Raw genomic sequence first — 12156 nt, 5'->3', positions numbered from 1 at the left:
CCTCAGCAAGTGGTTATCCTTTAGTTCCCTCCAGGTGCAAGTAGCAGCTTTGAGATGTCTTAGAGGCAAGATTGCGGGTGCAGCTCTGGCAGTGCATCCTGATGTGGTACGTTTTCTTAGAAGGGTGAAGCACTTGAAACCTCCGGCCCGTTCTATTTGTTCTTCATGGAGTCTTAATTTGGTGCTCCAAGTGTTATGTGAACCTCCCTTTGAGCCCCTCAAGAAGGCCACCTTAAAGGATTTAACTCTCAAGACGGTGTTTTTGGTGGCTATCTGCTCCACTAGGAAGGTCTCTGAGATTCAAGCCCTCTCATGTAGGGAGCCTTTGCTACGGATTTCTGATTCCAGGGTGTTGTTTAGAAGGGATCCATCCTTTCTTCCGAAGGTTGTCTCAGCCTTCCTCTTAAATCAGTCAGTGGAACTTCTGGCTTTTCCGGGTTTTGATTGGGATACTCCTCAGGCCAGAGAATTGAAAGATCTAGATGTCAGAAGAGTTCTTTTGCGTTACTTCAAGGTCTCCAATGCCTTTCGGGTTTCGAATCATCTTTTTGTTCTGTGGAGTTGTGCTAAGAAAGGACATAAAGCGTCTAAAGCTACCATTGCCCGCTGGTCGAAAGAGGCCATCGCTTCCACAATATTTGCCGCGGATGGCCTGCTCCGGATGGTTTAAAAGCTCATTCGATCCGGTCGCAAGCTGCTTTCTGGGCAGAGAGCAGGTTGGTATTGCCGCAAGAAATCTGCAGAGTGGCGACTTGGAAGTCTCTGCACACTTTTGCCAGACACTGTCATTTGAACGTCCAGGCACTGGTCGTCAACTGTTTTGGGAGCAGTGTCATTTGAGCAGGACTCTCCAGGTCCCACCCCCAGTTAGGGAAGCTTTGGTACATCCCAGCAGTCTGGACTGATCCGGGTACGTACAGGAAAAGGAAAATTAGTTCTTACCTGCTAATTTTCGTTCCTGTAGTACCACGGATCAGTCCAGATGCCTGCCCATTGGGGGGGGGGGGGGGGAGGGGGGTGGTGAACAGTTTTTTCCTTGAGAGTCTGCCCTTTGTTTCTATTCACAGCATTTTCTGTTTGATCTCCTAGGTGCTGCAGAAGATTAAAGATTATTTCTCGTATGTACATAGTTTGGTTTCTTCTTGTCCTTGCTTGATCTGACCGTTGTTTAAACTGGTTATTCAGCTTTGGTAAGATTAATACTGAAGAAACGCAGGTGGCACACCAGATTAAGAGTGGGTGCTCTTCAAGTTTTTCGCTGTCTCCATCTGCTGGAAGGGAGGCAAAACCCAGCAGTTTGGACTGATCCGTGGTACTAGAGGAACGAAAATTAGCAGGTAAGAACCAACTTTCCTATATGACTGGGACCTGCAGCCATGCACGTATCTCCTGGTACGTGGGAAAAAAGATTTGGTGGAAAAGGGGTGGGGCACGGTCGTGGTCTGGGCAGAGCATGGGTGGGCTGGGTCTGTAACATGAATCCAGCTCACAAGTATTTATGCGCACAAGTGCACGCTGGGGTCCTCTATTTCTGCCATGGACGGCGTGTAAGTCATGTAACAAAAAATATTCGCTATTTAGCAGGCTTTAAAGGGTGAGGGGTAATAGTGTGAAAGGGGGTTTAGGAAGTCCTCTCCTTTACTGGAGTAAACTGGGAAAAAGGCCAATTGCGTCGTCACGCATACCTACTAAACTTCTCCCCACTTACGCGCTCGAGACAGCATTCACATGCACATGCGCGCGGCAATATAAAATCCTGCATGCATGTACGCACGGATAGCCAATTTTATAACACGCGTGGATATATGCGCGTATGTTATAAAATCGACGCGCCCATGTGCGCACGCCGGCAAACGTGCACACGGGTTTTAAATTTTACTTCTATATGTATAAAGGCAGTATCACCCAAGGTTCAATCATATACCAGGCTGTATCTCACTATCTTTGTAATTTTCTTTTATCTTTTTCTTTTTTAGTGCAATTAAAATGTTAGTGCGATTAGATACCGCAGTAATCCTAAACCAATTAATGTCCATAACAAGCTCTCTTAACAGGCATGTTTCCCATTTGAGAAATTACCAACTCCACTGCATTGTACATTTCAGATATCCTTGAAAATAGCCTTAATCAAAAAGAACATAGCTTCAAGATCTTTGGGACTCCAACAGAGTCCAAGCCGCTTGCGGCGTCGTACAAGCAAGGTGTAATACGGCTGACGCTGCAGTGTTTCATCAATGCACAATTATCTGCCTCAGGGATTGGTCAAAGTTTATATCTGAACCACAGTTTCAAAGCTTTTCAAAACATGGCTGCTGCAGCTAATAATTTAGCTAGAATTTAGCCAGATAAGTTAGGTGCCGTCCAGGGTCGTAATTGGGAGGAATTGAATTAGCCAGCTAAGTTAACTGGCTAACGCCGATATCCAGAGTAAGCTGGATGACTTAGCCGGCTACGTCTGGTTGAGTCAGAGCTGTCCTAAATTTATCCAGCTAACTTAGGGGGTTATTTTGTAAGCCTATTGCATGCGAAAAGGGCAGGGCAGGGAGGGGAGGAGTCGGGGCAGCGAGGAGGCAGACTCGGCGGTAACTTCGCTGGCAGCGATAAGGTAAGACCTGTTATTGCCGCCAGTAGTGCGCCCAATAGCGCCACCTTTCACGGTGACGCTATTGGGTGCGAAAGCCAGCAGTGATAACACCGCGGTGGTGCGATTGCTGCCGGTTTTCGCAGGCCCACCCCCCCTCCCCTTCCTCCCAGCCCCCCTTTACCGCTGGGATTCTCCATTCTCTGTGAGAATGGAAAATCCCGGCCTAAGATAGCTGGCTATATTCAGTAATGTGGCTGCACTGTTGAATATGCCTCCAAAGTTAGCTGGATAACTTTATCCGGCTAACTTTGCTATCCGGACTGTCTGAACTTAAACCTCTAGATGTATATCTCTGAATATGAATAAATATATTAAAAATGCAAATTTGTATGTCAGTTTTCTAAACTCACTTGTTACTTTATTTGAAAGAATCACTATGTTTAATATGCACCAGTTATAATACTAAAAATAAACATCTTGATATGGCTGACAGATGCTACCAAGTTATCCCTTGACATTTAATAAAATGAGAAAACTTTTTGTTGTGTCCGTCGGTGCTAGACGGCTTCGCCTCATTTGCCTCACCTTGTTCACGGCTCCTCCCGCTTACCTAGGAAAGATGGCTACCGCCACGTCTACGAGCCGACCTCTCCGGCGTCCCCGGAATGCTATGGTGCAGCCTCTTGCCATGTTCCTCCCAGGTACCTACTAGGGAGCGCGCGCGCGTGAGACCCTCGTCTTTATTCCAACCTTGGCGCGAACCTCGGGGCGTGCCCCCTTGCAGACATCATGCCATCCGGGTATATAACCTATTCTAATTTGCTAGCTCATTGAGTTAGCAAGGACTCAAATCCGTTCCTGTCTACGCTACTCTGCCACTTCTGTGCTGCCACTGGAAGCTCTCTGCTAACCTGGGTACCCACTCCTCGGGGGCCCTCTGCTTTATTTCAGGCGCCTTACAAGGACAGGTACTCGCTCCTCGAGGGCCTGCTCTCCCTGCCTCGGTGCCTGCACTTCTTCTCCAACCTGGTGGAATCGCATGCCTATAGCAAACACCTAGTGAGTACTCTAACTTTCAGTCTATCTCATCCACAGTACGTCCTTGCTGGGAAACCAGCTTCGGAACCTCCCTATACCAACGGGGTGAGAAGGGCTCCCTCTGCCGAGGTCCCTGAGACTGCAACTACCAGACTGCCTCACTACTGCCACCTCTGGTGGTACTCTTCAAGCTGTATAATAAAGAACTAACTGTGTTTGTGCGTTCTGAGTCTAGCCTAGTACTGTGGCTCCTCATGGGGCTCCTCCGTGTGGGCGTGGGTCATCTGCCACAGTACCCAAGGATCACCCAAACACCACTTAACCATAACAGATTGCTAACTCCATGGATTCGGCTCAGCTCACTGCATTGCAGGCCATTCCAGGCCTGGCCCAGCGAATCTCCAAACAGCAGAATGCGCTGGAGGGTTTGACTGCTGCATTCAACCTACTGCACTCTCAGATGAACTTACCTACCACCACAGGTAAAGAAGCTTCACCGTCTGAAGTGATGGTCAAGACTATTGTACCTCTATCTGCTCCTACCCGCTTCTCGGGGGAAGTTTGGAGATGCAGAGGTTTCATTAACCAGTGTTGCTTGCACTTTTCCTTGCAACCCAGCCATTTTCCCACGGCTTTATGCCAAGACCACCTATATCTTGTCTTATCTAGATGGAAGAGCATTGTCTTGGGCCTCTTCGCTGTGGGAGCGCGAGGATACGATTCTTCATGACCTTGAAGGATTCCTCGAACTGTTTAAATCAGTTTTCGATGACCCTGCCCGGTATACCACTGCAGGATCTTCCTTGGTTCACCTGAAGCAAGGTAATAAACCATTAGCTGACTTCGTTATCGAATTCAAGACACTGGCATCTGAATTATATTGGGAACCGACGTCTGAAAACCCTCTTCTTTGAAGGACTGAACTCTCGTCTGAAGGACGAGCTCGCTGCTCGTGAGATGCCTGAGACCTTGGCTGAACTAGTTAAGTTGGCTACAAGGATTGATCGCCAACTTCGTGACAAGGTTCAAGAGACCAAGACTCCCAGAAAACCCTTTCAGGGTGAAGCTCGAGTTAAGTCCACACCCAGGCCTGTTCCCTCGGTCCCAGTTAGTGGCGAAGAAGAACCTATGCAATTAGGCCGCAGCCATCTGACATCAAAAGAGAGAAGAACATGGAAGAAATTGGGGCTGTGTATGTACTGTGGACAAGCTGGCCATGCTGTTCAAACATGCCTTATATGTCCAGGAAACTGGCAGACCTAAGTCTTGCGGGAGGACTCTTCTTAGGTCTTACTGCTCCTTTTCCTCCACTCTCTCTTCCTGTATCCTTGATCTGCGGTCCCTTAGAGTATCAGACTCTTGCCATAGTGGACTCAGGGGCAGGAGGCAATTTCATTCTACAACGATTAGTGGAGCACCTACGGATCCCCACTACCACTGTGAAGTCTCCACTGCTTCTGTTGTCTATTCATGGAGAGCCCTTACCGGGTGAAGTAACCAAACTCACCGAACCAGTATGCCTACAGACCAGTGCTCTCCATTCTGAAACTATCTCCTTCTTTGTTTTAGAGAAGGCCATGCACCAGTACTGGGATTACCGTGGCTGCAGCAGCATATGCCTCAATTCATTTGGGTTACACTGGAACTTTCACGTTGGGGTCCAGACTGCCATGGTAAATGCCTGATGGAGGTCGCACCTACACCCTGCATGCCTACCATGTTGAGGAGGTGGACCCTTAAGCCGGAGCGAGAGAGGGTGACGACTGCCGAGGAGGTCTTCTCGGTGAGGACTCGACTCCGGAAGGTGGCGTGGAGGAAGAAGAGGACCCACAGGGCTGGTCCTGACGATCCGGCCGGACGACCCCCCAAGGAGCAGGTGACCTATGGGCGCAGGAGAGCCCCCAAGGAGCGGTTACTCAGGGCGTCCACCCAGCCGAATAGGAACAGCACTTCGCAGACGAACGCTGGGAGCGAGGCAAAATTCAGTAGTGTTTTTTTCTTTTCCCCTGAATTCATTTTATTTTTCATAAGTCCTTTTGGGCTAGACTGAGGGAAGACAATGATCCCTTCAGGGGCTAAGGTCCCTCGGGTGGGCGCGGGACAGGGCCCTAGGGCCCCAGATTCACGTGCCGCTACTAGGGTCATGTCCGTACCAGGAGTTCCGGATCCCCCTGACCCCCCTCAGCCATCTCCCGCTTCGGATGCAGATCCTTTTCTGACCTGGTTCCGCCAGGTCTGTCAGTCGACGGGGATGATCCGCGGGTCCTGCAGGGAGAAGCTGGGACCGCTCATTCCTTTGTCCTGGGCAAACTGGGAATTGATGTTCCCCCAGCGGAGCCCCCCACTCCGTATGCTCGCAGTGTGGACCCGGTCCTGGCGGGACTGAGAGCTCCACCGCGCACTTTTCTACTCCACCTAATCCTTATGCAGTTCCTGCTACGGGAGTGGGAGTCCCCCGAGTCAGGTCTCTGGGTAGGCAGGGCGATGGATAAGCCTTACCCCCTGCCGGACCAGTGCCTGGAGATGCTTAAGTGCCTAAGGTTGATGCTTCGGTGTCTGCAGTCACCAAGCGTACCACCGTTTCCGTGGTAGGGTCCACGGCATTGCAGATTTTGCAGGATCGGAAGCTGGAGCTCCACCTCATATGGATTTTTGAACTTCTGGCTCTTGGAGTCAGCGCGACAGTGTTACGCTCTCCTCCAGAGGGGAGGAGTTAGCAATCTGCTGTCGCTCACTCCACCAGGAGGTCGGAGTTAGCAAACTGTTCTGCTGCTCTCCTGAAAGGGAAAGGAGTAGCGATATAACATGACCTGCTCCTCCAGAGGGGAAGAGTTAGCTATCTGTAGATCTGTTAGTGAACTGCTGTAGCTGTTCCTGTAAGGAAGGAAGTAGCACTCTGTTACCAATCTGTTAAGGAGTAGCAATCTGTTATGGTTCAACTCTCCAAGGAAGAGGAGTTGGCAAACTTGTATAATGATACTCTTCTGAGGAGAGGAGCTAACAATAGGTAATGTACTTCGCTACTGAGATAGCAATCCTGTCATGCCCCCGCTACGGAGTAGCAATCTGTATATATATATATTTATATATATATAAGCTGCTGGCAAGTCTTAGAGAAAGAGGAGTAGCTATCTATATAATACTTCCGTGAGCGGAGTTAGTGGTCTGTAGTGGTTGGCTCCCACAGAGTGATAGTAGTGTAAGGAATGACCACTTGGAGGAAATGGTGAATCCCTGGGCCAATGGCAGATGACAGCGCCCCCAGGAGGAGATCTTGAGAAGAACCACCGGCTAGGCTAGAATATGAGATAAACACAATAGTTCTTTATTAGACTGGAAGCTGGACCACCAGGGGTGGCAGTAGTGAGTCGCTGTGTCCGGCAAGGCTGAAGTCCTTCTGATACTGGGATATAATCTCTGGGTCGCTGAGCTGTAGAGAGAGACTAGAGGTAGTGAGTAGACAGGGTATACTGGATACAAGATGGTACACTCACAGTAGTAGATGTCTGCAATGGTCTCTATGCCACAGAGAGTCTTCAGTACATTCAGGAACAGGAGCTGTAGGCGAGCACTGGTTCCCACAGTCTATAATTAGAACTCACAATTGCTGTATATGAAATGGCTTCTAGAGTAGAAGAGAGTCTGTATAAGATTCTAGGAGCATGGGCCCTTGTGGAGCGAGTACAGATTCCTATCTGTAATCTTACCAATGTAACTCTTGATCTCTGTACCTGCGATAACGTCTTGGGCGGAAGGGAGTCTTCAGAGCAAATAGGAATGTAGGCCCTCGTGGAGCGAGTATCGATTCTTATGTAATAGAACTCACTGTGTTCTCATCCGCGATCGCTTCCAGGCAAAGAAGAGTCTTCCGAGTGTTCTGGCAATCTGAAATCAAGAAGAGAGAGTGGAGCCCCCGTGGAGCGGGTACTCCTGGTAAGTTTGAAAAGGCCGAGCAGTGGGGAAGGCTTCCCCTCACTAACTCGGATCGTTGTTGCAAGTATCATGGACTGCCGAAGCAAGTCCTGTTGGAGTTCCTTGCCAACTCGTTAGAGGTTAGCAAACAAAGACCTTTTAAAGTACAAATGGTTCCCCAACAAGAGCAGGGATCCAGCCAGTATTCTATCTACTTTGTTGTTCCAAAAAAAAAACAAAAAATGGATCCTTCCGACCAATCCTAGATCTCAAGAGGGTCCACAGGGCCCTCAAGATTCCTGACTTTCCCGATTCGGCGAGAACACGTCAATCAGTCGGTGGAACTCCCTGTTTTTTTCTGCTGAGGAAGTTGCGAGCACCTCTGGTGGTGACCTGCAGCGCCTTGATGTAGAACGAATACTACTGTAATATTTACAGGTTACAAATGAGTTTCAAGTTTCTGATCATCTTGTTGTCTTATGGAGTGGTCCAAATAAGGGAAACAAGGCTTCTAAAGCTACGATTGTTCCCTGGCTAAAGGAGGCGATTGCGTCGGTCCCAGAGGGTTTAATGGCTCATTCTTTGCGTTCATGGGTTGCTTCTGGGGCGGAGAGTCAGTCGGTCTCTCCACAAGAAATCTACAGAGTAGCTATGTGGAGATCTCTGCATACTTTTGCTCGTCATTATCGCCTGGATGTACAGGCTCCAGTGTTTGGGCTTCTTCGGTAGGCAAGTGCTTCGAGCGGGTCTGTCTGGGTCCCACCCTGTTTAGGGAAGCTTTGGTACATCCCACTGTCTGGGCTGATCCAGGTACGTACAGGGAAAGGAAAATTGGTTCTTACCTGCTAATTTTCGTTCCTGTAGTACCACGGATCAGTCCAGACTCCCTCCCTTGATCCGTCTGCTCATCATTTGTCCGCGCAAATGTTTTCTTTCACAGAATCTTGAACTGGTTATTTCCTACCTAAATTACTGCTATCTTGCATGTAAGAGCGTCTGCTTACCTGTTGAACCTCTAGTTTCCAAGTTTGTTAAAGTTTGTTACTTGCTTGATCTTACTCTGGTTCATTTTTCATTTGTTCTGCTTTTGATAACGTTTATACTGAAGGGACACAGGGTAGGCTCTGTCCTGTTATAGGATACCCTTTCCGTTTTTCTCTGTCTCCATCTGCTGGTCAGGAGGCTCAACCCACTGTCTGGACTGATCCGTGGTACTACAGGAATGAAAATTAGCAGGTAAGAACCAACTTTCCTTTTGGGAGCTGGGAGGAGAGCTTGTATGGAAGGGCAGCCAGCCTCCTCCCCCTAAAACTGGCAACCAGATAAGTAAATGCTGTCACTACATTCACCATTACTGTGCTTTATTACATTAGAGTGATATGTTAAAAGGCAGCTTGCAAATAAAGACCTGATATTTTTCTCTGGTAGGATTTGAATTTCTGGAGGAGCTGCCATCACCTAAGTTCAGCTTTGGAGGACGGACTGGAAGCAGTGTTACAGTGCTGGTGTTTAAAAAAAATTCTCAGATGTTAGCAACAAAGCAATAAAACAATTTCAAAACCTGAATCACCTCTAGGAGAAGGAAATATCCTGGACTATATTGGGCGAAGGAGAGAAACTGAATGAGGAACTGCTCTGCATTGTACAGTCTGCTGGGTTTTGTCAAGTTCTTTGAAATAAAAATACATTTTGCATCACTCCAGTTTTGGCTTCTTTTCAAAACCAATTTTTGTAAGTTGCTTTTTATGTTACAATTTTTGGATGTTTGTCCCCTCTGAGCATTTGTCCATAATGTCCTATTCCTGTACATACTCAGATCATTTCAGACCAGTGGGTTATGCATCCCTACCAGTAGATGGAGTCAGAGACAAAACTGTGGACCCAGAAAACAAAGAGGAAGACGATCTATCAACGCCGTGAGGGTAACAAAAAAGGGATAGATCTGAAAGTCCTTAAAATACTTTATTGTGATGAAGACAAATATCTCAAAAATTGCTCCGCAGCATGCAAATTTTCTCATGCATATCCATTGTGGATATCCTGACAGGCTTGGGAACCTCTTTCTATAATTATCCAAGGAGCAATGCTGTTCCTCAGACATTTCACCAACAATCCAGGCTGGTATCAGACATTAGGGCTAGGGAGTAACAAAGTGCCAAATTTGCACCAAATATAAGCATCTAGAGAGCAGCACAAAAGACTTGTCTGAGGGAGAAGTATTTTCACAAAGCATTCCCTTGTGTGTCGGGGAAGAGTATAGTGATAGGGGTATACTACCGTCCACCTGGTCAAGATGGTGAGATGGACAGTGAAATGCTAAGAGAAATTAGGGAAGCTAACCAAATTGGTAGTGCAGTAATAATGGGAGACTTCAATTACCCCCAAAAAAGATGCTGTATCACAATATTTGTATTTAAATGCTGTCAGTATCTTTTTGAACTTGATAGTCATACATATATCACATTCATAAATTAGGGACCTTCATAACACCCACTGTGCTGCAAGTGAATATTTGTGTTTTTGCACCTGTGTGGGTCCATTTTAATCATTGGTCCAATAGTCCTCGATTCACTGAAAGGTATTTTAACTTTTTTTGTCTTTTTTATATTTTTTCTAAAACACAGAGGATTACTTCCCTGTTTTTTACTTTGTCGGAGTCAGAGGTCCAACGTGCGTGTTTCGCGGTCCGCTGCTACAGGGACATCTAGTGCTGACTCATATCTCCTGGCGCACTTCACAACGGTGATGCTGCGGGTGAAAGCTTCATTTATTGCGGATTCACAGAGGTCCCTTCAGTTATTTCTAAAAATAAAGCACTTTAAATTATATAGCCTTTAAAACTTCAGTCATAAACTGTTCTATAACATGCACATCTCACACAGTGGGGGAAAAAAATGCCGGTCCTATCTCCATATTCAGTTTCGGCATGTCAGCAACTGGCTAGCCGAGATCAAGTCTGATTTATAGTGTCACGGCTCACCGTCCTTGGGGCCTCGGGTATCGCCCTTCCACCTTCCGTCCCAGCGAACGAGGCCTCAAGAGTTGGACGACTCACGCAAATCCCTGGGTCCGTGCTTCCGCTGGCCCTGGTTTGGCGGGGCTCCGAGGCTCCCTTCAAGCAGGGTTGGGGGTAGGTGAACCCCTTCCCCAATCCCCAAAGACAACACAGAGAGCTCGCTAGTTCCTTTCAAGCACTTTATAACATAACACAAACCTGTACATGAGGCTTCCTCCCATCCCCTTCCAGCCCTCCGGTTTTCTTACCAGCCGGCCTCTTAGGGAGTAACCATTTGTTTCTTATGCCCGGCGCTTATTACCAGATCTAACATAACAGGCCCCTCTAGAGCCCTCCTCCCTGGCCTTCCCTTTAGCCTCAGGAGTGTACTTCCCCTCCCCCAACTTACTCAGTATCCATATACGAACTGGAGGACTCTTCTCCCCCTGAACCTACCTCCATCTCTTCCTCCTCTGACTCCCAAGAGTTGGGCTTTTGTGGCCATTCCCACCAAGTGGGCACACCCTCTTCCTCCACTTCCATGAACTCATCAGTGTCTAGCTCATCATGGTCTATGTCTAACACCTGTTCACCTTCAGGCTCTCCTCCCAAGTCAGGTGGTGTTTCAGGAAACCTGGGATTCGTAGTTCTTCTCATCTTTCCCTGCGCCCCCTGCTGTCTGGGTTTGGTACTCGCGTTGCTTTTAAGGTGGCTTGGCAGCTCCTGCCTGCGGCCGGGCTGCACCACATCACACACCCCCCCCCTTAAAAAAACCCTGGAACTCTTGGTGACAGGCGTTCCCACCCCCTCCCCCAGGCGGGAAAGAAAGTCCGCATTGACGTGGTCCTTGCCCGCCCTATGGCGAACCTCAAAGCAATACGGCTGTAGCGCCAAGTACCATCTGGTTAGACGTGCGTTAGAGTCCCTCATGACATGGAGCCATTTCAAGGGGGCATGATCCGTAACAAGGATAAAGGGGCGGCCAGCCAAATAATACTTCAGAGAATCGATCGCCCACTTCACTGCCAAGCATTCCTTTTCAATAGTGGCGTATTTGCGCTCATGCTCATGCAACCGACGGCTAAGGTACAGTACTGGGTGTTCGTCCCCATATTCACTTTGGGAGAGAACGGCCCCTAATCCCGTCCCTGATGCGTCCGTCTGTAATACGAAGGGCAGAGCAAAATCCACGGCTTTCAATACCGGATCCCGGCATAGGGCTCCCTTAAGGCACTCGAACGCGGAGGCGGCGGGCTGTGCCCAGCCCAACTGATTCGGGGTTCCCTTCCTTAGCATGTCATTTAAGGGACATGCCCGGTCAGCGAACCGTGGAATAAAGCGTCTGTAATAGCCTACCAGACCTAGGAAGGCCCTCAACTGCTTCTGCGTCACCGGCCTAGGGTAGTCCCGAATACACTGGATCTTGTCTAGCAAGGGTTTGACCACCCCCTTCCCCACTACATGCCCCAAGTATTTGACCTCTCTTTGGGCCAGGCGACATTTCGCCGGGTTAACCGTCAAACCCGCTTCCCTTAATGACTGGAGCACCGCTTGGACTTTCACGAGGTGGGAGGCCCAATCAGTGGAGTGAATTATGACATCGTCCATGTATGCCGCAGCATAATCC

General features: G+C 48.5%; 1 protein-coding gene across 2 annotated transcripts in view; it reads left to right on the top strand.

Annotated features, from left to right (window-relative positions):
- Positions 1-9231, top strand: part of EEF1AKMT2 (EEF1A lysine methyltransferase 2) — an 86123-nt gene extending 76892 nt beyond the window's left edge. For both annotated transcript variants that reach the window (XM_029610609.1, XM_029610610.1), the window contains one exon: positions 8963-9231. In XM_029610609.1, the coding sequence (XP_029466469.1) occupies positions 8963-9081 (119 nt within the window). In that variant the 3' untranslated portion in view covers positions 9082-9231. The remainder of the gene's footprint in view (positions 1-8962) is intronic.
- The last annotated feature ends 2925 nt before the right edge of the window (positions 9232-12156 follow it).

Source organism: Rhinatrema bivittatum, chromosome 7, assembly GCF_901001135.1.
Source record: "Rhinatrema bivittatum chromosome 7, aRhiBiv1.1, whole genome shotgun sequence".
In the NCBI taxonomy this organism is placed as follows: Eukaryota; Metazoa; Chordata; class Amphibia; order Gymnophiona; family Rhinatrematidae; genus Rhinatrema; species Rhinatrema bivittatum.
This window is presented reverse-complemented; position numbering and strand designations above follow the sequence as displayed.